Source organism: Emys orbicularis, chromosome 2, assembly GCF_028017835.1.
Source record: "Emys orbicularis isolate rEmyOrb1 chromosome 2, rEmyOrb1.hap1, whole genome shotgun sequence".
Taxonomy (NCBI): Eukaryota; Metazoa; Chordata; order Testudines; family Emydidae; genus Emys; species Emys orbicularis.
Window position 1 is genome coordinate 71,001,018 of NC_088684.1, and position 24,836 is coordinate 71,025,853.

Below are 24,836 nucleotides of genomic sequence, written 5' to 3' on the forward strand. Positions count from 1 at the left end.
TTTGATTGAGATGCAGAAGTAAAACAATTTCTTACACTGAAATTGAAAGGTGAGACCATAAACTTGTATGTTATCTTGCTTCAACGCTCATCTGTTAAATTTTTAAAAGGGTGAGATTTACCATAGAATGACAGAGCTACCAAAGTACGCTCTATACCACTTAAAACCTACACTGGTTCTGTGCATGCATATAGGGAGTGCAAGCATTGTCTGTATAGGGAGATAGGACATTTCTGGTGTAGCCTCTAACCAGTTTTGCCATTGCTTGACTAACCAAGACAACATGCAGTATTGTATTGATGAGACGGTGTCTAGCCCCACAAAGGTTAATGTTTTTTTTTTTAAACGTATTTATTGTTAAAACATTAAACAAGTGTGGTCTCGAGTTTTGTGTCAAGTTATAACTGGCCTTCTCCCATTTGAACAACCACCTTTACAAATATTCTTAATGCTTTATTACATGCACAGAAAGAAGAAAAACAGTGAAAGCATTTGAAATGGAAAAAAATTAATAAGGCTACATGTTAACAGTTTTGCTTATTCGCTTTCTCTTCAGGTATATATGGTCTTGCTGTTATTACTAAAGATTGTATTTGTTGTCTTTTGGAGGAAAACAGAAAGTTTGTTTACGTTGTCTTGAGCTGCTATTGTTCAGTTCTTTTTCCTTTGGGATACCAAAACAGACAAACAAAAAACAACTTATACAATGTGGGGAAAAGTGCAGCTTCTGTGTCTGATACTTTCTCATTTGCAACCTAGTTGCTGTGAAATTGTAGGAAAAGCACATGGTCTTTGAGACTTGGCATCCTTTCATCAGCAGTGGGCTGTCAAAGGCATTGCTTTCAGCTTGATGTTTTCGTTATAGTCTTCAGTATTGCCAGGGAAGGATTTGTCTTTGCCAGTTAAGTTAATAAAATTCTTATTACACAGAAGGCAAAAAGAGGAAAGTGAGAATGGAGAAATATCAGAGGGGTAGCCGTGTTAGTTTGTATCCACAAAAACAACGAGGTGGCACCTTGAAGACTAACAGATTTATTTGGGCATAAGCTTTCATGGTAAAAAACCCACTTCTTCAGATGCATGGAGTGAAAATTAAACTGCTGAGCTACAATTCATTTGCAAACTTAACGCCATCAATTTGGGCTTGAATAAAGACTGGAAGTGGCTGGCTCACTACAAAAGCAATTTTCCCTCTAGGTATTGACACCTCTTCATCAATTATTGGGAGTGGACCACATCCACCCTGACTGAATTGGCCTTCAACATTGGTTCTCCACTTGTAAGGTAACTCCCTTCTTTTCATGTGCCAATATATATTTATGCCTGTATCTGCAATTTTCACTCCATGCATCTGAAGAATTGGGGTTTTTACCCACGAAAGCTTATGCCCAAATAAATCTGTTAATGGAGAAATAGGGAAAGGAAGGGAAAATGACTCGTATGAGAGAGGCAGAGATGGCAAGTACCTCATGTTCACATGACTGGTGGTATTAAAGATTCAGCTGAAGCTGGCAGGGCCTTTGATATCAACTGGTTCCCTCTGGTTCCGTCTTGCGCAGGGCATCTTGCAGGATCAGAATAACAGACGCAGTGATACTGTGGTAGATAACAGTTCCCTCGAGCCATTGCGGGTACCAGTGGTTGTGATGCTTAAGCTTGCTTTTTCCGGTCCACTTACTTTTTAATGACCAGCAAATAAATAATATCCAAAAAGGGGAGGCAACCTAATCCCATTAAAAAGCTAACAATCAAAACATTATTTTGCTGTTCTTTGACTTTAAACATTTCTTTCATTTCTGCCAACATGTAACTGTACTAAGAGTCTTGAAATCCTCTTATCACAGGATTTTTTTTTTAAACTTAGAAATGCTGGTGCAAACTGGATTGTATACCTCTAAATTTGGCTTACTTTTATAAACAGTTATAATGTAACTGGTTCAGTTGCATAAAATAAGATACAGACTTCTTCTGCACAATGATCTGGAGCCAGAGAAACTTATTGAAGAATGAACAGCTCATATGAATACGCCTCTACTGGTGACTGTAAATGAGTCTCTGCTCACAAAACATTAGTCTAAAATACCAGGTGGATCAGACCAACAAGTAGGCTGAGGTCTGGGTATTGGGGAACATGGAGTAACAGGAATAAGAGGATATGGGCAATTATTAGCAAGTCAGAACCAGTAATCACAGCTCTCTACTTATCTAGCCATTAACAGCACTTTTCTGTGTGCATTACAGAATAGGTGAATTTTGAAAAAAGGCTTGAAGGAGGATTTTGATTGGGAGCTTTTCCCACAGGTAAGGACTGGCATGGGAGAAGGCGTGAACGTGTTTGGCAGTTTCATGCTCTTTTGGGTTATAGTCACAGGAATGGGTTATGTTAGTGCCTGGACAGTGTGCACTTGCCAGTCAACAAAATGACCAGTGCATTTTTCCTCCATTGTGGGAGGCAGGGCATACAGTTGCCAAGGCCTCTGTTGTAAAGAGGTAATAGTTGCCTTTGCGTAGAACAGAACACAGTGAAAGATGTGCCACCCAATTGTAGCCTTTACTGATTATGGTATTGAATAATACTGATGACCTCTTTAAATTCTAGTATTAGACAAAAGTCCAGTGGCGCTGGAACAGTTTTTGGAGTGGGGGTGCTGAGCTGCACCCTCCCTTTACCCCTGTGTGCACCCCTCACCACCCCCTAGAGCTGGGGCCGGCGACCAGGACCCCGAGGCTGGCAGCGGAGCCCCCGGGGCCCGTGGCCGAGCGGGACCTTGGGACAGCAGCGGAGACCCTGGGTGCGGGGCCGGCGGCTGAGCGGGGTGGCAGGGGCGTGGGGCCAGCGGCTGGGATGTTGGGCGCAAAACCTGGGGGTGCTGCAGCACCCTCTGCACCCCTACTTCCTGCACCTATGCAAAAGTCTGATCTCCATGGCTGGCTCCTGTTGAGGGACAGGAAGAGATGACCTACAGCCATCAGCCTGACACCATTTACAATAAGTTACTCATACACCTACCAAAGCTTATTAATATACATGAGGGTTGAACTCCTGTCTATCTTTGCAGTGTTACCCTGATATTATCCGGCGGCTTTTCATCTGATAGGCCAATTGGCTAGTTCTCCTTTTAACTCATTAGCATTTACATCACCTTATCACCATAGTAACATGCAGTTAACTTAAGGAAGTCTTTAACATTTCTCCCCACCGGTCATCTTTTGGTGTCTACTGATCTAATGGGAAAATGTAGAATGTGTTATTAGAGCTAATTAATATCAAGAAGTGAAAGAACACAGTTCATTTATTAAGGATAATATGTTAAGCTTCAAAATATGAAACAATGCCTTTATTAATATATGATGACACCTAATTGCTCTATGAAGTACTGTTTTTAGAAATGACTCTGGTTAGCTTTTATACCCAAAGAAAAAAAACCCTACCCTTTGCTTAAAACTTCTTACATTGCTAAAATTAACTTTTCCCCGTTTATGCCAGTTGTTTAGTTTTTCTCTTCACTATGTTCAGATTTTGAACCTAGACTAGTGAGTTTCGTGCTCTTGTGTAATACTTTAGTGTTTGGGTTGAAAATGCCATAAAGGAAATGATAAAATCTAAAAGATCTTTTATTGAAATTTCTGAAATCTATTAATATTAGGTCTTGGGAAAGCATTTTTTCTCAACCAATAATGGAAGAGGAAGAGAGCGTAGCGATGTTGCAGGTGCTGTTTACTACTGCACTCTTCCAAGAGCAGTGAATAGCCATGGTAAAATAGCAGGGCAATTGAACAAGTCTTTAACATTTTGCAAACTATTTTTAGCATATTGTGTTTTTTAGAAGTTACAGAATTGATGAAAGAGTACTAACTTGGAACAATTGTTAAGACTTATAGGAAACTTCAGTAATAAGTTCACTGTCACCTTTCAAGACAGTAACTTTTTAGCCATTTTGGTGGAGATTTTCAAAGAGGCAAATGTCAGGTAACTCCTACTGAATGTCAGTATATCTCTGTCATTTGTGCCTTTGAAAATCTTCACCTTTGATCTGTTTCTCCTGTAGTCCTTCCTGCTCCAACACACGGTTTTGGAAATGGTAGGGACAATGACACAAAAGGTGTTTTTGTGTATTATGCCTTTGAATTGTTGAATGTTTGAGTTTAAATGATTGACTGATTTGCAGTTGCCCGCCTGTTTCATGGTATGAACCTCAGGAAGCATATTACACCAATTCTGCAGAGAATTAATTGGCTCTCTTTTTGGTTTGGGTGCAGTTCAGTGTGTTAACTTGGATTACTACAACTGTGCCTGGTTTGTGTCCTGACTACCTGAGAAAATACCTCACTCCCTATGTGGCACCATGGCGATTAATCTTATCTGGCTTATTCAAACTAGTAGTACATAGATATAAATATAATAAGAGTAATAAGAACAAGAAGTTGGTGGGAAAGTTGTAATACTGTTCAGTTCCCAAGACAGTGATGGGCACTCCTATGTATTAAAAAAAAATATATAGATAGATATAGATAGTAGTGAAACAATATAAATAATATAAATAGTTTTAATGTTGCATGAAAAAAATGTAAGTAACTTCTAGCTTTAGATATATACAAAAACTTATATATAATAATTTGTGAAGTAAATGACATGCCAGATCCCTTATCAACAAATACAAGTAATACATGAAATGAAGCCAAAATGTTAGTTGGAGGTCAAAATAATATTAGACAGGAACTTGTCTTGGCTGCAATTTGATTCCCAGGTGGAAAATATTTTAATTATTTTTCATGTAGGAATCAGGTAATACAAGTATTCAAGCACAAGACAAAAGTAAACATTACTCTCTGGGTTAATATAACTTTAAAGAACATTTCCGAGCTTTGAAAGCTGGGAATTATTATCTTTGCATGTATAGTTATGGTCAATAGGGGGCATTACATAATAAGAATATAAGAGTACTTTTACAGAAACATCAAAGCCAACTCTGTTGTGCAGAATCATTGATATAAATCCGTCTATGCTTAGCTGTTATTTTATTTTTCATTTACTGTTTTTGTCAAACTGAGCATTATTTTTTTTTTTTACTATTTGAATTTTTAAAATGTGAATTATTGGCAGTATATTTTAAAAATATTGCCATTACATCAAATAGGTATGGAGGTGGTCCATGTTATTGAGAGTGGGAGAAGTGGTCCACAAGATGCTCTGTTATGATGCAGGCGATAATAAGATAAAGTTGCCTGATTAAGGCAACTAGATAACTGGAATGATTTTAGCCTATTAAAAATAGTTTTGTTGCAAGACTTGACAAAACACTTTAAGATTTTAAAAAAGCCTAAAGGGACAGTTTTCCTCTTGATGTGTGAGAATATTCCATCTGCACTTCATTATATATATAGATGACTATAGTTCTAAGGACAAAATAAACTGCCCTGTATGCTGCTTTGCTTGCTGTGGGATGTTAAATTAGCCCATTTACAAAATAACACCGGTCTTTGTTAAGAATATTTAAATATACAGTGGTTCTTTTTTCTTTATTTGTTGATAGTAATTAATAGAATTTTATTTAAGGAATAAAACCCTGGAACAATACCACCTTGTTCAGTGATCACATCGTATCTCAGAGTGAGGCCAGGTAAGTTTGTTAAAGCTGTTTCACATCCTTACAGATGGAATGTGCTATGTAAATAAGTAAACAGTGACACTGATATAGAACCAACTAACGGGCGAACGTTCTTCATTTTGTCACACAGATCCGCTTAACAAGCATTTCTCTTCTTATAGGGATTTTTGGCTAATCAGAAAAGAGCGGAGAACTTGAAAGATCCTTCTGTGCTACCTGATTTGTGTTTGAGTCATGCAAATCAGCTGATGATTATGTTAACTAATCACAGGAAACTGTTAGATATTAAGCAGAAATGTACCACTGCCAAACAAGAGCTTGCAAATAATCTACAAGTCAGACTGAAGTAAGTGATGTCAGTTTTCTTTAAAGCTTTTTTTGGTTTATGTCACTGGAGTTTATCATATAAAGTGTCATATGAATAAATCTTAAATACAGTATTTACCGGATTAATTTTTTTCTGGATTAATACATATAGATTTTTTGGGGGGAGGGAGGGAGGGAAGAAATGTGGTGAAGGTTGAAATTACATATATTATATGATGTCTGTGATGTAAGTCAGGCACAGTAATATGGCATAGTATGTGTTTTTTGTACAATAGCTAAAACTATTTTTCCTGTACTTAATACAATCCAAATTGGTGAAAACGTTTCAAGGAATTGGCAGTAAATGGACAAAATGTCTCATGTGATCTATGATAAGCAATTACGTAGATTTTGGTGCTTTAAAAGCAGAGTAATGCTTTCAGAATACATGTTTTAAACAGAATACTTTTCCGCAGTTTGTGATGAGATAGAATAAGTTAAACTAGTTAGTAATTTGTCATTTATTTACAGCGTGTTAATATAAAGATTTCATGCAATGACAGCCTAATAAAATGAAAGCATTGTTTAACATTTGCGGTATGAGACAGATGCTGTCCGGAACTAAATGGTGATTAGTGTAATCCTATTCAGCCTTGCTCAATGGAAACTAAAGTGTCTTGCTCACTCTGCAGCTGTCCTGTACGCTTCAGGGCATTGTCAGCATGAAAAATATGAATAAAAACAGTGTTTGGGAAGGATTGTTAGTGTCTTTTTCAGGAAATAGACACATTGTCCGCAACGTAAACAAAATAAATAGGCGACTGATCAACTGCTATCTTTTTAAAAGCAAAATGAGACTAAGGAAAAAATAATCCAGGGTGTGAACTTAATTGTGATAAATGTTCATCAGTATAACATCCTTGAAACTTGCTTTCCTTTTAAAAGTCTGATGAGCTTGAAGCTACTGGTATATTTTACTCTGTAGATGGTGTTGCTTTGTGATGCTTCATGCAGACCAAGATGGAGAGAAACTGCAAGCCTTGTTTCGCCTTGTAACAGAGCTGCTAGAAAGAGTCAAGATTGTAGAGGCTCTCAGTACCGTTCCTCAAATGTACTGTTTAGCTGTTGTTGAGGTTGTAAGGAGAAAAATGTTTATAAAACACTACAGGGAGGTAAGCAAGTTAAATAATTTCAAGCTTCTACCTTTGTGTGATCATAGGAACTGACTTACCATGCTAACTGTATGTGTTTTCCCTTTTGTAGTGGGCTGTTGCTTTAATAAAAGATGGGAAACATCTATATGAAGCTGAAAAGGCAAAAAGGGAATCTTTTGGGAAATTGTTTAGTAAGTGTTTTCCTCTTCTGTAACTTAAATCACAACTACCATTTTTAGTGCATTTCTGTAGTTTTCAAACAACGAACACTGTATACTTGAGCTGTCTTAACAGCAGAGTTTGGAGTACCCAGAATGATGATATGTAGTATAAGTGATGTTCATGTGAATAGAAATAACTTTAAATTTGATATGTACAAAATATATACAAATACAAAATATATTAAAAATTGAGTTATGTTTGTAAAGTGTGCCAACAAAGAAGTGTGCCAACAAATTAGTAAACCTTGCCATATATTTAATTCAAAATATTGTTAAAAATTCTCAGTTAATTTAAAATCTTTGTTTAAAAACTTTAGTTATTTAACTTTTTTATTTTTTAATGCAATAGCTACTTTAAACTGATTTATACAAACTTCTATATTAATCTTGTTAAAGTAACTTTTTTGATGTTGCTGCTTAATATTTGTTCAGTGGCAGAACTTGTGCTGTGCTTTACAGAAACAACAAAAAATCCTTTCTTGAAGAGCATTTGGGCAAACACTTGAAATAACAGGCAAAAGAAGTAGAGAAAGGCAGGGCAAAGTTAAAAACTAATCAAATTTTTTTTCTTATTTTTTTCTGTGAAGCTGGGCTGGCCTTACAAGTGGGCAATGTGGGCGACCACCCAGGGTGCCATGGTTAGGGGCGGCTCTGTGGTCAAGAGACAAGGAATGGGGCAGGCCTGGGGTGCAAGGCCGCGGAAGGGAGCTTGAGACACTGTGGCATTGAGGCAGTGGGTCCTGGGAGTGATGGGGGAGGGGAGCCTAGGGAGGCAGCAGGGGCCTGGGAGCGATGCAGGAGGGCAATCCAGAGAGGCAGCAGGGGCCTGGGGGATGATGGGGGTGGGGGAGCCCAGGGAGGCAGCAGGGCCTGGGGGTGATGGCGGGGGGAGAGTCCAGGGAGGCAGCAGGGGCCGGGGAATAATGGGGGAAGGGAGCCCAGGGAGGCAGCAGGGGCCTGGGAGCGATGCAGGAGGGCAATCCAGGGAGGCAGCAGGGGCCTGGGGGATGATGGGGGTGGGGGAGCCCAGGGAGGCAGCAGGGGACAATGGGGGGAGGGAGCCCAGGGAGGCAGCAGGGGCCAGGGGATAATGCGGGGGAGGGAGCCCAGGGAGGCAGCAGGGGAGATTGGGAGGATGAGTGGGGAGCCAGGGAGACAGCAAGGGCAATGCAGGAGATGGGTGGGGAGCCGGGGGAGACAGCGGGGGCCAGGGGTGCCGGAATACAAGTTCGCCCAGGGCACCTTTTAACGCCAGCCCGTTGTGAAGCTTATTATTGATTTATTTTGCCCTACTTTATTAAATTCAAAGCAAACAAAGAGTAGTAAATAGTGTTGGATGAAAAAGATTAACAGTAAAAAGGGATTTTGGAGGGAAACTTCGAAGAGGAGAGAAGATATTTGGAGATCTATAAAGAGGATGATTGGTTGGGTATGAGGCCATCATGAAAAAAGAGAGAGGCTTGAATGGGGGACAGAATTCTGACATGCTTTTTGGTCTGAAATCCTGCGGAAATTTGACATGATCTGTCGAAGAATGCAAATGTGTAGTGAGCTGCCAGAGTTAGTGCAACACTTACATGTACAATAGATTGTTGTGTTCCATCTTTGTGGCGTGTTTGAATGTTGTGTGCATGACTGCTAAATAACCAAAGTTTGTTTCTTTGTACAGGGAAGTCTTTTTTAAGGAATCGTTTGTTTAGGGGACTTGACTCTTGGCCTCCATCCTTTTGTGTATGTATTCCATGCTATATATTCTACTACAGTCAGAAACTTGAGGCTTTGAAATGCATTTGTATAATCATAGTTTCTGCAGGAAAATCAATATATGAATATTCCCACATTAGCGTAGGCAAAGTTACTTTGCAAGTCTAGCAGTTAATTGGCTGCCTGGATTGGAACACTCATTTGCAAAGTTAAGCAAAAAAAAAAAAAATCAAATTTCAGATGTTTTAAACCAGGGGTGGGCAAATTTTTTGGCCCGAGGGCCACATCTCTGTGGGGAAATGCTTGCAGGGCCATGAATGTAGGGCTGGGGGTTGTGGTGCAGGAGGGAGTGTGGAGTGTGGGAGGGGGTGCGGTGTGCAGGAAGGGGCTAATGGCAAGGGGTTGGGGCAAAGGAGGGGTGTGGGGTGTACGAGGAGTCTCAGGGAAGAGGGTTGGGGTGCATGAGGGGGTGCACAGTGAGGGTGGGGGCTCAGGGCAGGAGGTTGGTGCAGGAGGGGTGCAGAGAGTGGGAAGGGGCTGGGGTGCAGGCAGGGGGCTCAGGGCAGGGAGTTGGGGTGCAGGAGGGGTGCGGGGTGCGGCAAGGGGTTGGAGTGCAGGCAGGGGGCTCAGGGCAGGGGGTTCGGATGCAGACAGGGTGCAAGGTGCAGCAGGGGGCTCAGGGAGGGACTTGGGAAGGAGGGGTGCAGGAGGGGGCTCAGGGCAGGGAGTTGAGGTGCGGGGTGCAAGAGGGGTTCGGGCCCCGGCCCAGTGCCGCTTACCTGGAGCGGTTCCGGGGTGGCAGTGGCGCCTGCCCTGGCCCCGGCCCCTGCGCCGCTCTGGGAAGTGGCCTCCACCACGTCCCTGCAGCCCCTGGGGAAGAGGGGGCAGAGAGCTGTGCGCTGCACTTGCCTGTCAGTACCTCCCCCGAAGCTCCCATTGGCTGCGGTTCCCCGTTCCCGTCCAATGGGAGCTTCGGGGGAGATACCGACAGGCAAGTGCAGCATGCAGAGCTCTCTGCCCACCCTCAGAGGCTGCAGGGACGTGGTGCCGGCTGCTTCTGGGAGCGGCGTGGGGCCCGCGGCACCACGGGGGTGGCAATCCCACGGGCTGGATCCAAAGCCCTGAAGGGACAGATCTGTCCCGCGGGCCATAGTTTGCCCACCCCGTTTTAAACTAAGTAATACCAATCTCTCAAATTAGGGAGGTTGGTTGATAGTACTTCTGAATTTTTGTTGTTGAATAGCACATTTTACACCAGTTTTGCACTGAGCCATGAGTTCAGAATACCTGTACTGTCTCTTGCTATGAAGAGATATAAAAAATTAAGAATATAAGCTGTGCAATGGCACTTTGATTCAGAACTGTTCATGGATGGCAATATGATACTGGGGGAAGTGTCAACTTGGTACTCTTCTTTTTAAAGTCAAGTTAAAATTTTGTGGGATTATAAATACAGATATTTTCAGTGGGGGGGGGAAATGATTTAAGATTTTGAAGCCAGGAGAGATCAGTATGATCTACTCTGACCGGCATAATACTGCCATAGAATTTATTAGGTGATTAAAAGCAAGCAGAAGTTTCCCATATTTTTCACACATTCACTGGATGGTGGAATGGAATATATTCACCATCCTAAATTGTCTGAAGTGGCTAGCAAATATAACATGATTGTGAGTTGGACAGGTTTCTGCTTTGATTTGGTTCAACTTGTTTGACTCTAACAATGGCATGTCTCCATGTTTCTGATCATTATGAAATGTTGCTCCTGTCATTATATTTCTGACTTTGTCCCATAAAGTGCTTTTTCAGTATTTTACTCCTTGGCATTTTATAATAGTACCATACATGGTCAAAAAGGGTGCCCCCTGTTTTATTATTGTAACTCCTCAGTTAAATTAAAATTTAGCTGTTTGTTTAGCAGCAAACTAATTTTCAAGCCTCTGTTCTCCCTTCTCTTTCCCCCACATCACGTTTATGACTAAAAAAATTGGTAAGAAGGAAGAACTGCTACTCACAACATCATAGAGAAGGTTAATGAATATATGTGCAAGTAGACTTAGAAAAAATGGAGACTAGAGCATTCTATAAGAAGAATCAAAACTTTTGAGATCCTACAGATTTTTAAAAAATCAGTTCTCTATTAATACGTTGTTCACTGTTTTCCTTCTTAATCTTACCTTAGTCATCTTGACTATACACATCATTTCATCATTGTGTAAATTTTCTCTTTTATACAGACACGAAAGCCTCGCAGGTTTGACAGTGAACTTCCAGATATCTCATTAACTGACTTGCAGTTTCTGCAGTCTTTTTGTCCTTCAGAAGTGCAACCATTACTCAGGTAAGTGGCTTAGTGAATGGAAATTACAGAACACAAAACAAACACACATACAAAAACCTCCATTATGAAAAAGCAAAACAAAGATGCAAGTTTTTTAGTAGCATTGTCTGGCTATGACAGAAGATGGACAGGAGATGCTGGATGTCATTTAAGTAGGGTGCAGCTTTATTCCTAAATGTGAGAGAGTACCTGACAGATAAAAGGGTACAGTGCAGTTCATCATTGTTTTCTGTATAATGGAAGTGAAACTGTCCTGTTTAAAGAGGTTTGTATTTATATTTTTCTCCCCTTAAGTCACATAATATTAACAGGAGTTCTATGCCTGTTGTATCAAAGAAAGACTAGACCCTTTAATACATAGACAGTGTACAAAATGTATAAAAACACTGGGCCAATAGCTTGAAATTGGGGTGGTAGTGAGCTGCTTGACAGGCTTATCTTGATCAAAGGAAAAGCTTTTTTTTTTTTCTCTGCAATTAACATTTGGATTTTGTGGTTGAAAAGGACAAATCAGGCCTGTGGGGCCTCTCTTCTCTCACAACTCTAGCTCCCTTATGGAACAATCACAAGGATTGTTCAACATTGGATTACATGACTTCTTCACAAATCTTTTCTGCCTGACTGATTTTGGTCAGACAGGAATAAACCGCTCACTCCCATGCAGGACAACAGGAAATGCATTAAACATGGTCATCGGATCCCCCAGCCACATTTTCAGGGCCTGATTGTCATTTTCCTGTTCATATGTAATTTAAAGGGATTTAAGTTTTGAAGGGGGGAAGTATTGCGGCTTGGCACGAGGCACTTGCATCATGATCACAACAAACTCATCATCCTGTTTTTTTATATACACAGCATTGAGAGTTCTGCCGTTAAGAATTAATATCTTTTCCCAAAGTCGTCTTGTAATATTTTTTGGGAAAATGTTTATGGGTTAGCAATGTTGTATTACACTATGAAAGTTGAAAGAATTTATCTTAATATATAGTAAATCTTTCCACTCTGTTTCTTTTTAAAAACATCTGAGAAATCAGTTGTAATTTGATCTCCTTTAAGTATAGTGTTCATCACTTCTTAGAGTTATTGTAACTCTACGTATTACTCATAAACATCTCCTCTGGGGGTGAGGGAGAGGCAGAACATAACCTGGAGTTAACCTAAAACTTCTTAGAAATGTTACTTTAAATCTAAATTGTTTCTTTTGTCATTTGAAAGAACACTGTCACTGAAACTACTTAGAGTTACTAATGTAAAGAACGTGCAACAAAGTTGTTGCCATAGTTTATTCCCTGCAAAGTTGGTGAAATAAAGAAAATGAATAAATCCGGATTAGATGGTTTACTGTATCAATAAATTTTAAATTGAATTTGTAATACTGTATTATTGAAGAAATTAAAATTTAAAAATACTTTGTTTTTGAAGGGTTCCCATACTTTGTGACTTTGAACCTCTTCACCAGCATGTACTTGCTCTACATAACCTGGTAAAAACAGTACAAAGTTTGGATGAAATGTCTCAGACCATTACAGACCTGCTGAATGAGCAAAAGGTATTTTGTTTTTCTTTGGTAAGGTTTTAAGAAAAAAGTAGAATATTTTCATAATTTTTTTTAGTAGGTTGCTCACTAAATAAAATTCTTTTCTCCAAAATCCAAAGATTAATGTGTTGGGCATGTATGTTTTTTGCATAGGCCTAAAGAGAAAATCTCATCAAGTGCTACCAAAGATTTTGGGAGTCTAAATTCTTCAGTGAGAGCAAAATGGTGACATTTTGAAAAAATACAGGGAGCATAACATCCCAAAGTTTATATTAGGATCATTCTGGTAACATTTTCTAATTTTTGGCCAAATTTGTTATGTGCTAATGTGCACATTTTTGCTTTTTGCCTTTTTATTTCCATATTTAGATAACTGAATTGTAAATTTAATTTAAAATAATTTTATTTTTTGTTTTAAATATCTTTATTTTCCTCTCTGTTATTTTTTTATTGTTGCCTCTTTGGGGGTTTGATGGGTTGTTTCCATTAGGATAAATTGATTTCACAAGTCCGGTATTGCTTTGGTGGAATCCTGTTTATTCACAAAGAGTGTACACAAAGTCTTGTTTCCCTTAATCACTAGAAACAAACAGCAGGTAATTTCCCTGCTCAATTTCCAAGACTGCCTTTCCAGTGAGTTTGAGGAGATCTGTCCTTCTGCTCCCTCTCAAAGCACTATCATGACTACTCTCACTTTCTGCCTCTAATGCCCTCTGTTTGCCAAAGAATCCTTAGCTCCTGTGTTTGCAACTAATTTCAGAGAAACCCCTCAGACAACTTGGTTTAGCCCTGCTGAGGCTTTGCCCATCATCCCAGGGCAGTTTAAAACATTGATGCCCCGAATGACTTATCCCAAATAGAAAGAAAAGAAATACTTTAAACAAATTTAAAAATACATACAAGTTTAACTATTTGCTTATTTATATAGTATTTTTCCGTGAGGATATGTTCACATCACCAACCCAAATCAATTTTACTTCCATTCAAATCTTCTTGGAGTTGCCTTTTCCTACCTGGTTTCCTTTCAGCCAGCCAAGAAGGGGCTGCTTTCAGTGGGTTCCTGAAGACAGTCCATTGTTTCTGTGGATTCTGCTGGCTGAGACACTTTGCTTCTGTTCTAATGGGAATTTGTGGTTGTTGCAACTCTTCCAGCCTCAGCTTCCACAGCTATAGTCTCAGTTTCTCAGGGTAGTCAAGCTGAGATTCTGTCCCTCTGATAATGTCTTAGTTCCTTTTCAAGATGATTATTTTTAGCTGCCCAAGTCCTTACTGCAGCTCTTATCTGTTAACAAGTTTCAAGTTATCCAAAGATTTCCTGATCTTCGCTATTTCCTGGAAAACTTTTGGTTCATGACAGTGAGATTGCTGATCACCTCATCAATCTGTCTTGCCTTTCAAGACTGGGTGTTTTGTAGTTGTCCTTCTTCCAAATATCCCAAACGCTTTGTAGCTGCTGCCCCAACAAGGATTTAATTTTCACCATGTCATCTCTCAGTTCTTTCTGGGAAACCTTCAGATATTGCTTTAATTCCTTTTGTGAAGTCTCCAGTTCAAGTGTCCTCTGCATATTCCCATTCTTGGGATGTGCTGATGAGGTGCAGCAGAACGGTGGAACGTTGTAGTAGCAGTGTCTCTTAGGAGCATTTTGCCTCCCTCCCCTCTCCTGCCCACAGCGTTTGAGCACACTCAGGTGGCATGGCCATAAGAGGGTCTTTGGCTCCATTGCTGCTTCAGTTCTTTCCAACCGCCATAGTGTTAGGATGTGAAAGATCTGTTCTTCTTTAATAGTGTCCCTGTGGATGCATCACTTTAGATGTGCATGTGCTCCATGCCTTTGATCGGAGATTTTTGGTGGCAGTGCCTGTTCAGCCCATGCATGCGGCCTACCATCCCTGTGCCCTACACCCAGGGTATATAGGGCTGTGCAGACGAACCACCCTCAAGCGTGTGCCTGCTTGTTGTGTGCCTGTTTCCTCTTGTATTAGTGTTTTAACTTTTATAGTTCTCAGTAATACTAGTTTTAGGACCTTTTATAGTTGTTGGAATGTTTGTTCCCTCTTTTTATTTTTCTTAATTTTTTTTTTGTTTATTCTCCCCCACCTCCCCCAAATGGCTCGAACAAATGTTGTCAGGGATGGCAAGTTCCCCAGGCTTTAAAAAGGTGCCTCTCTTGTTGACACGCAAGCCCTGTTAGTGATGGGTACTTGTAGTACATTCATTGTTTGGGAGACTGTCACATTCCCGGCAAGTATAAGACCTGCTCTTCTTTTAAAGGAAGATCCTAGAAGAACAGAAAAATAAAATATAGGCTCCTACTGATGGAGCATGTCTTGAGACCAGCTTCTGATCCAAGGGCAAAGAACCCCCCCGTCAGGGACTCTCCACTTCTGTCAGTACCTATTGTCATCGAGATCACAGTCACTGAGAGATTCCAAGGGGAAGATGGTATTAAAACTCTGATCTCCAACACTTTCCATGACTGAGGTACTGATCGCCATACCGCTGGTATGGAGAGCTTCCCACTCAAAGTATAAGGAAGGGAATAAGAGGAGCAGAAAAGAGAGCTACTAATCAGAGAAGAGCTAGTCACCAGAGACCTTAGGCCCAGAGTGCTAGTGAAGCTCCGAATACTTCAGGAACCATGAAACATGCTAAGATTCCATACCTCAGTGGTAAAGGGCTCACTACCGAAGACTACTACTGCCAAGTGGCTGGTTTCAATGGAATCCTCGACCCGCTTGGTACCAACATCAGTGCCTCACACAACGGCTTCTGCAACATCATTGGTGCCAGTACCAAATTCTGTTGTGCATCGAGTACTGCAAGAATTCCAGTACCCAAAAGACCTTTTGGTACCAAATGAGCATGAGGCTCCGCTCCGTGAAACCTACCTCTTTTCCATCTTCCACTATCCATGAGGCGTAGTCGTCGCCTCAGATACGATATTTGGAGGAGCATTCTGAATCATACTCTGAACTTCCTATTGAAGACTCTCCAACTTATTCCAGGAGATGTTATTCCTATTACAGATCTAACAAAGGCATGATACCAGATCCCTGCCTTCCAACACTTGGAATGACCAGCATTAGATATCTCCTTCATGCCTTATGGTCTCCTTCATTGGCCTTACTGGGATCCCTGGGTAGTGTATCACCAGCAACTTTGGGGCACCTCAGTTCAATCCTACAAGGAATACAGAAGACCTTGCTCGCTGGTTCCATCCATCAATCCCTCCTGCTCACTCGGAGCCTGAGGAGACCTTTGAGGAGCAAGAGGCAAAGCTGGACAAGGTATTACCCTCCTTACAAACATCTTGTTATTATCCCTTGATGCGGCAGTAAAGCCACCGTTGTCATCATTATCTGATGACTTTAAGCAATTCCAGGACCTGATGAAGAGGATCACTGACACCCTGCAAATTCCCCTGGAAAAAGTCCAGGATTCCCATCACAAGCACCTGGACATGTTGCACACCTGTACCTCAGCCTGGGTGCACTGCCAATTAATTAAGTCCTCCTTGAGCCAGCCAATTCCATCTGGCAAACTCCAGCAATGGTCCCCTCTTCATGCAAGAGGGCTGATCCTAACCAGGGATTCTGATGCTTTATTTTCTCACCAGCACCAAATTCTTTAGCAGTGGACACAGTCAATGAAAGAGGCAGGCAAAATATACAAACAAGCCATCCCTGATAATAAGGACCAGAAATGTCTGGACCTTTTCGGTTGTAAGATCTACTCGTCAGCAACACTTCAAGATATCTAACCACCATCCCCGATTTCAAAATAAGACTGCCTGAACTACGAGAAGTTAGACCACTTACCACAGGACCAATGAAAACAATTCAGTGCCATAATAAGAGAGTCAGCTGCTAGCAAAAACTTCACTGCAGGCTTCACTCAATGCAACAAACACTGCAGCCAGGTCTGTTTCCAGTGCAATAGTGATAAGGCTAGCTTCAGTTGTCTGGGATTCCATGTGAGGTACAATCAACAGTAGAAGCTTTACCTTTCAATGGCCAGAAGCTTTTTGCAGATTCCAAGGACTACTTGCTTCATACCCTAGAGGACTCTAGAGCAATACTAAGGTCTGCAAATAAAAGAAAGTTTAGCTGGTCTCAATTGGCACAAAGATCCCACCCTGCTCAACTTTCCTCATTCCTCATAAGCTACCAGAACGACTGGCTAAGGGGTCAAGGTCCTAAAAGAAGATGACTTGCAACTATGTTGACTGCTTCATCCCAGCCTTCAGTATCGTGCAAATGCCAGTTTTGATGTTTTGGTCAGAGTTCAAACCTCCAATAGCCAGGTTTTTTCAATTGCATGACACAAATGCGCTTCCTCAATTTGGATACCTCATCTCTGTTTCTTCAAGCATGGGAGGCTATAACATTGGACAAATAGATATTGGAGGCCATTGCTTCAGGTTCTACATCCTGCCTTTCCACCTCTCCCTGCTTCCCTGACCCTTTTCAATCAATTGCTGACACAGGATATCTCTTTGTTTCTAAGTCAAGGAGCCATAGAACCAGTCCCACTTCAGCACAGGGGCAAAGGGTTCTAGTCAAGATATTTTCTAATACCCAAGAAAAATGGATGTTGAAGGCAGATACTAGATCTCAGACAATTGAAAAAGAATGTCAAACACCTGAAATTCAGGATAGTGTCCCTAGGTGCTATATTTCCTTCCCTGGAATTAGGGGACTAGTTTGTGATGACCCTCAACCTCAAAGATGACTGTTTTTCTTTAGTGATTCATCCCTTTCACAGAAGATTTCTTAGTTTCACATTCAGTCACAGTCGTTACCAGTACTGGGCCCTATCCTTCAGCGTTTCATCCACCCCAAGGCTTTTCGCAACAATCATGGCAGTCATAGCTGCCTGTCTCCGTCACCTAGAAATAACTCTTTCCCTACCTCAACAACTGGCTCCTCAAGGGTTAGTCATATCAGGAGGTTTGGCCAGCAGTTCAAACAACAACTTCATTATTCCAAAGTCTAGACCTGCAGATAAAACTCAAGAAATCAATCTTGACCTCTACACAAAGTATTCTCTTTTTTGGAGCGTTTCTGGATTTGATATTGGGCAGAGCTTATCTTCCTCTTGATAGGTTCCTTGCTCTGAAGGGCCTTATCCAAAGAGTGCAGCTCAGCCCTGAAGTTCCCCCAAGGACATGTCTGCAACTGCTGGGAGTCATGGCAGCTTGCATTTTTTGTGAAACAAAACCAGGTTGCATCTTCAATGTCTCCAGGGTGGCTCAGGAAATATATGTACCCAACAAACACAGTCTGAAAAAGCTGTACCCAACCAGGTCCTACAGTCACTCACCTGGTGGATAAATCCTTCCAAGGTTTGTGCAGAAATCCTGTTCTACCAGAATCTGTCTACAGTCATAACATCGGACGCTTCCCTCTTGGGATAGGAAGCTCATTTTTGTCCCTGTACAGTACAGTGCTCATGGTCACAACAAGAACAGCACTTGCACATCAATCTTTTGAAATTAAGAGTGGTCAGAAATGCTATTGTCCCCTACTCAAAAAACAAATCCATCAAGATCATGGCAGACAAAATAGTATGCATGTGCTATGTCTGTTAAGCCTGGGAAACAAGCAGGGAAAACTGGAAGTCCTGGCACAGTCAAGACATTATGATGTGATTGGAATAACAGAGAGTTGGTGGGATAACTCACATGACTGGAGTACCGTCATGGATGGATATAAACTGTTCAGGAAGGACAGGCAGGGCAGAAAAGGTGGGGGAGTTACATTGTATGTAAGAGAGCAGAATGACTGCTCAGAGCTCCAGTATGAAACTGCAGAAAAACCTGAGAGTCTCTGGATTAAGTTTAAAAGTGTGAGCAACAAGGGTGATGTCGTGGTGGGAGTCTGCTATAGACCACCAGGCCAGGGGGATGAGGTGGGCGAGGCTTTCTTCAGGCAACTAACAGAAGTTACTAGATCACAGGCCCTGGTTCTCATGGGAGACTTCAGTCACCCTGATATCTGCTGGGAGAGCAATACAGCGGTGCACAGACAATCCAGGAAGTTTTTGGAAAGTGTAGGGGACAATTTCCTGGTGCAAGTGCTGGAGGAACCAACTGGGGCAGAGCTCTTCCTGACCTGCTGCTCACAAACAGGGAAGAATTAGCAGGGAAAGTAAAAGTTGATGGGAACCTGGGAGGCAGTGACCATGAGATGGTCAAGTTCAGGATCCTGACACAAGGAAGAAAGGAGAGCAGCAGAATACAGACCCTGGACTTCAGAAAAGCAGACTTTGACTCCCTCAGGGAACTGATGGGCAGGATCCCCTGGGAGAATAACATGAGAGGGAAAGGAGTCCAGGAGAGCTGGCTGTATTTTAAAGAATCCTTATTGAGGTTGCAGGAACAAACCATCCCGATGTGTAGAAAGAATAGGAAATATGGCAGGCGACCAGCTTGGCTTAACAGTGAAATCCTTGCTGATCTTAAAGACAAAAAAGAAGCTTACAAGAAGTGGAAGATTGGACAAATGACCAGGAAGGAGTATAAAAATATTGCTCAGGCATGCAGGAGTGAAATCAGGAAGGCCAAATCACACTTGGAGTTGCAGCTAGCGAGGGATGTTAAGAGTAACAAGAAGGGTTTCTTCAGGTATGTTAGCAATGAGAAGAAGGTCAAGGAAAGTGTGGGCCCCTTACTGAATGGGGGAGGCAAACTAGTGACCGAGGATGTGGAAAAAGCTAACGTACTCAGTGCGTTTTTTGCCTCTGTCTTCCCGAACAAGGTCAGCTCCCAGATTTCTGCATTGGGCAGCACAGTATGGGAAGGAGGTGACCAGTCCTCTGTGAAGAAAGAAGTGGTTCAGGACTAGTTAGAAAAGCTGAGAGAGCACCAGTCCAGGGGGATGGATGCACTGCATCCGAGGGTGCTAAAGGAGTTGGTGGATGTGACTGCAGAGCCATTGGCCATTATCTTTGAAAACTCATGGCGACTGGGGGAGGTCCCGGATGACTGGAAAAAGGCTAATGTAGTGCCCGTCTTTATAAAAGGGAAGAAAGAGGATCTGGGGAACTACAGGCCAGTCAGCCTCACCTCAGTCCCTGAAAAAATCAAGGAGCAGGTCCTCAAGGAATCAATTTTGAAGCACTTAGAGGGGAGGAAAGTGATCAGGAACAGTCAGCATGGATTCACCAAGGGCAAGTCATGCCTGATTAACCTAATTGCCTTCTATGAGGAGATAACTGGGTCTGTGGATGAGGGGAAAGCAGTGGATGTGTTATTCCTTGACTTTAGCAAAGCTTTTAATACGGTCTCCCACAGTATTCTTGCCAGCAAGTTAAAGAAGTATGGGCTGGATGAATGAACTATAAGGTGGATAGAAAGATGGCTAGATTGTCGGGCTCAACGGGTAGTGATCAATGGCTCCATGTCTAGTTGGCAGCCAGTATCCAGCGGAGTGCCCCAAAGGTCGGTCCAGGGGCCGGTTTTGTTCAATATCTTCATTAATGATCTGGAGGATGGCGTGGACTGCACCCTCAGCAAGTTTGCAGATGACACCGATGGGAGGAGTGGTTGATACGCTGGACAATAGGGATAGGATACAGAACGACCTAAACAAATTAGAGGATTGGGCCAAAAGAAATCTGATGAGGTTCAACAGGGACAAATGCAGAGTCCTGCACTTAGGATGGAAGAATCCCATGCACTGCTACAGACTAGGGACAGAGTGGCTAGGCAGCAGTTCTGCAGAAAAGGATCTAGGGGTTACAGTGGACGAGAAGCTGGATATGAGTCGACAGTGTGCCCTTGTTGCCAAGAAGGCTAACGGCATTTTGGGCAGTATGAGTAGGAGCATTGCCAGCAGATCGAGGGACGTGATCATTCCCCTCTATTTGGTATTGGTAAGGCCTCATCTGAAGGCCTCATCTGTCCAGTTTTGGGCCCCACACTACAAGAAGGATGTGGAAAAATGTGAAAGAGTCCAGAGGAGGGCAAAAAAAATGATTAGGGGGCTGGAGCACATGATTTATGAGGAGAGGCTGAGGGAACTGGAATTATTTAGTCTGCAGAAGAGAAGAATGAGGGGGGGATTTGATAGCTGCTTTCAACTACCTGAAAGGGGGTTCCAAAGAGGATGGATCTCCTCTCAGTGGTAGCAGATGACAGATCAAGGAGTAATGATTTCAAGTTGCAGTGGGGGAGGTTTAGGTTGGATATTAGGAAAAACTTTTTCACTAGGAGGATGATGAAGCACTGGAATTTGGGAAAGCCGACTGCTGAAGAGGAGCATGTGGATCGGACAGAGACTTCTCTTAGGGGAGAGTCTAATGATAGAGAATCTCGAGGTTATAGTCAGGAGCAGAGGATGGAAGAGGATAATGTAAAGGCAGATCAGATGATAAACATTCACATAAAAAAGAATCTGACACATCAGAAAAGAGCAGACAAATAAACAGTGACAAGTTTTTAAAGTGCTTGTACACAAGAAGTCTAAATAATAAGATGGGTGAACTAGAGTGCCTTGTGATAAAGGAGGATATTGATATAATAGGCATCACAGAAACCTGGTGGACTGAGAGCAATCAATGGGACACAATCATTCTGGGGTACAAAATATATCGGAAGGACAGAACAGGTCATGCATGGGGGGAGTGGCACTATATGTGAAAGAAAATGTAGAATCAAATGAAGTAAAAATCTTAAGTGAATCCACATGTTCCATAGAATCTCTATGGATAGAAATTTCATGCTCTAATAAGAATATAACATTAGGGATCTATTATCGACCACCTGACCAGGACAGTGATAGTGATGATGAAATGCTAAGGGAAATTAGAGAGGCTATCAAAATTAAGAACTCAATAATAGTGGGGGATTTCAATTATCCCCATATTGACTGGGAACATTTCACTTCAGGACGAAATGCAGAGATAAAATTTCTCGATACTTTAAATGACTGCTTCATGGAGCAGCTGGTACGGGAACCCACAAGGGGAGAGGCAACTCTAGATTTAGTCCTGAGTAGAGCGCAGCAGCTGGTCCAAGAGGTAACTTTAACAGGACCGCTTGGAAATAGTAACCATAATACAATAGCATTCAACATCCCTATGGTGGGAAGAACATCTCAACAGCCCAACACTGTGGCATTTAATTTCAAAAGGGGGAACTATGCAAAAATGAGGGGGTTAGTTAAACAGAAGTTAAAAGGTACAGTGACTAAAGTGAAATCCCTGCAAGCTGCATGGGTGCTTTTTAAAGACACCATAATAGAGACCCAACTTCAATGTATACCCCAAATTAAGAAACACAGTAAAAGAACTAAAAAAGAGCCACCGTGGCTTAACAACCATGTAAAAGAAGCAGTGAGAGATGAAAAGACTTCCTTTAAAAAATGGAAGACAAATCCTAGTGAGGCAAATAGAAAGGAGCATAAACACTGCCAAATTAAGTGCAAAAATGTAATAAGAAAAGCCAAAGAGGAGTTTGAAAAACGGCTAGCCAAAAACTCCAAAGGTAATAACAAAATGTTTTTTAAGTACATCAGAAGCAGGAAGCCTGCTAAACAACCAGTGGGGCCCCTTGATGATCGAGATACAAAAGGAGCACTTAAAGACGATAAAGTCATTGCGGAGAAACTAAATGGATTCTTTGCTTCAGTCTTCACGGCTGAGGATGGTAGGGAGATTCCCAAACCTGAGCCGGCTTTGGTAGGTGACAAATCTGAGGAACTGTCACAGATTGAAGTGTCACTAGAGGAGGTTTTGTAATTAATTGATAAACTCAACATTAACAAGTCACCGGGACCAGATGGTATTCACCAAAGAGTTCTGAAAGAATTCAAATGTGAAGTTGCGGAACTATTAACTAAGCTTTGTAACCTGTCCTTTAAATCAGCTTCTGTACCCAATGACTGGAAGTTAACTAATGTAACACCAATATTTAAAAAGGGCTCTAGAGGTGATTCCGGCAATTACAGACCGGTAAGTCTAATGTCGGTACCGGGCAAATTAGTCGAAAGAATAGTTAAGAATAAAATAGTCAGACAAATAGAAAAACAAAAACTGTTGAGCAATAGTCAACATGGGTTCTGTAAAGGGAAATAGTGTCTTACTAATCTATTAGAGTTCTTTGAAGGGGTCAACAAACATGTGGACAAGGGGGGATCCAGTGGACATAGTGTACTTTAGATTTCCAGAAAGCCTTTCACAAGGTCCCTCACCAAAGGCTCTTACGTAAATTAAGCTGTCATGGGATAAAAGGGAAGGTCCTTTCATGGATTGAGAACTGGTTAAAAGACAGGGAACAAAGGGTAGGAATTAATGGTAAATTCTCAGAATGGAGAGGGGTAACTAGTGGTGTTCCCCCAGGGTCAGTCCTCGGACCAATCCTATTCAACTTATTCATAAATGATCTGGAGAAAGGGGTGAACAGTGAGGTGGCAAAGTTTGCAGATGATACTAAACTGCTCAAGATAGTTAAGACCAAAGCAGATTGTGAAGAACTTCAAAAAGATCTCACAAAACGAAGTGATTGGGCAACAAAATGGCAAATGAAATTTAATGTGGATAAATGTAAAGTAATGCACATTGGAAAAAATAACCCCAACTATACATACAATGTGATGGGGGCTAATTTAGCAGCAACGAGTCAGGAAAAAGATCTTGGAGTCATTGTGGATAGTTCTGAAGATGTCCACGCAGTGTGCAGAGGTGGTCAAAAAAGCAAACAGGATGTTAGGAATCATTAAAAAGGGGATAGAGAATAAGACTGAGAATATATTATTGCCCTTATATAAATCAATGGTACACCCACATCTTGAATACTGCGTACAGATGTGGTCTCCTCATCTCAAAAAAAGATATACTGGCACTAGAAAAGGTTCAGAAAAGGGCAACTAAAATGATTAGGGGTTTGGAACGGGTCCCATATGAGGAGAGATTAAAGAGGCTAGGACTCTTCAGCTTGGAAAAGAGGAGACTAAGTGGGAATATGATAGAGGTATATAAAATCATGAGTGATGTGGAGAAAGTAGATAAGGAAAAGTTATTTACTTATTCCCATAATACAAGAACTAGGGGGTCACCAAATGAAATTAATAGGCAGCAGGTTTAAAACAAATAAAAGGAAGTTCTTCTTCATGCAGCGCACAGTCAACTTGTGGAACTCCTTACCTGAGGAGGTTGTGAAGGCTAGGACTATAACAGCGTTTAAAAGAAAACTGGATAAATTCATGGAGGGTTAAGTCCATTAATGGCTATTAGCCAGGATGGGTAAGGAATGGTGTCCCCAGCCTCTGTTTGTCAGAGGGTGGAGATGGATGGCAGGAGAGAGATCACTTGATCATTGCCTGTTAGGTTCACTCCTTCTGGGACACCTGGCATTGGCCACTGTCGGTAGACAGGATACTGGGCTAGATGGACCTTTGGTCTGACCCGGTACGGCTGTTCTTATGTACCTAGGGAGGTGGTGGAATCTCCTTCTTTAGAGGTTTTTAAGTCAGGCTTGACAAAGCCCTGGCTGGGATGATTTAGTTAGGGATTGGTACTGCTTTGAGCAGGGGGTTGGACTAGATGACCTCCTGAGGTCCTTTCCAACCCTGATATTCTATGATTCTATGTCAATCATCAGGGCAGAATACATTCCCCATCACTCTCCAGTGCAGCAATAAATCTTTGGAACTGGTGCATAGTGACATAATCATCTTGGCTTCTTACCTCCCAAGTATACAAAACACCAGAACATATGATCTCAGCAGACACTTCTCCCTAAATGATGAATGGGCGTTGGACTCTCAGGTCCTCAACAAAATATTCCTACCAGAAGTCCACCTTTTTGCCACAGCAGCGAACTCAAATTCTCTTCCTGTGAGGGACTTGATCCCCAATCTTTAGAACACACTTTCCTCATTATATGGACAAAAGGTCTTTTTTTATGCATATCTTACAACTCCAATGCTTTTAAAGGTCCTTATCAAGATCAGACAGGAC

The 24,836-nt window shown here is 41.6% G+C and overlaps 1 protein-coding gene across 1 annotated transcript in view; it reads left to right on the forward strand.

Moving 5' to 3' along the window:
• Positions 1-24,836, forward strand: part of RB1CC1 (RB1 inducible coiled-coil 1) — a 183,621-nt gene that overhangs the window by 89,485 nt on the left and 69,300 nt on the right. Inside the window, exons 9-14 of the mRNA XM_065397745.1 lie at positions 5,771-5,955; positions 6,901-7,087; positions 7,179-7,260; positions 8,960-9,021; positions 11,232-11,335; positions 12,758-12,884. Of these exons, the coding sequence (XP_065253817.1) occupies positions 5,771-5,955; positions 6,901-7,087; positions 7,179-7,260; positions 8,960-9,021; positions 11,232-11,335; positions 12,758-12,884 (747 nt within the window). The remainder of the gene's footprint in view (positions 1-5,770; positions 5,956-6,900; positions 7,088-7,178; positions 7,261-8,959; positions 9,022-11,231; positions 11,336-12,757; positions 12,885-24,836) is intronic.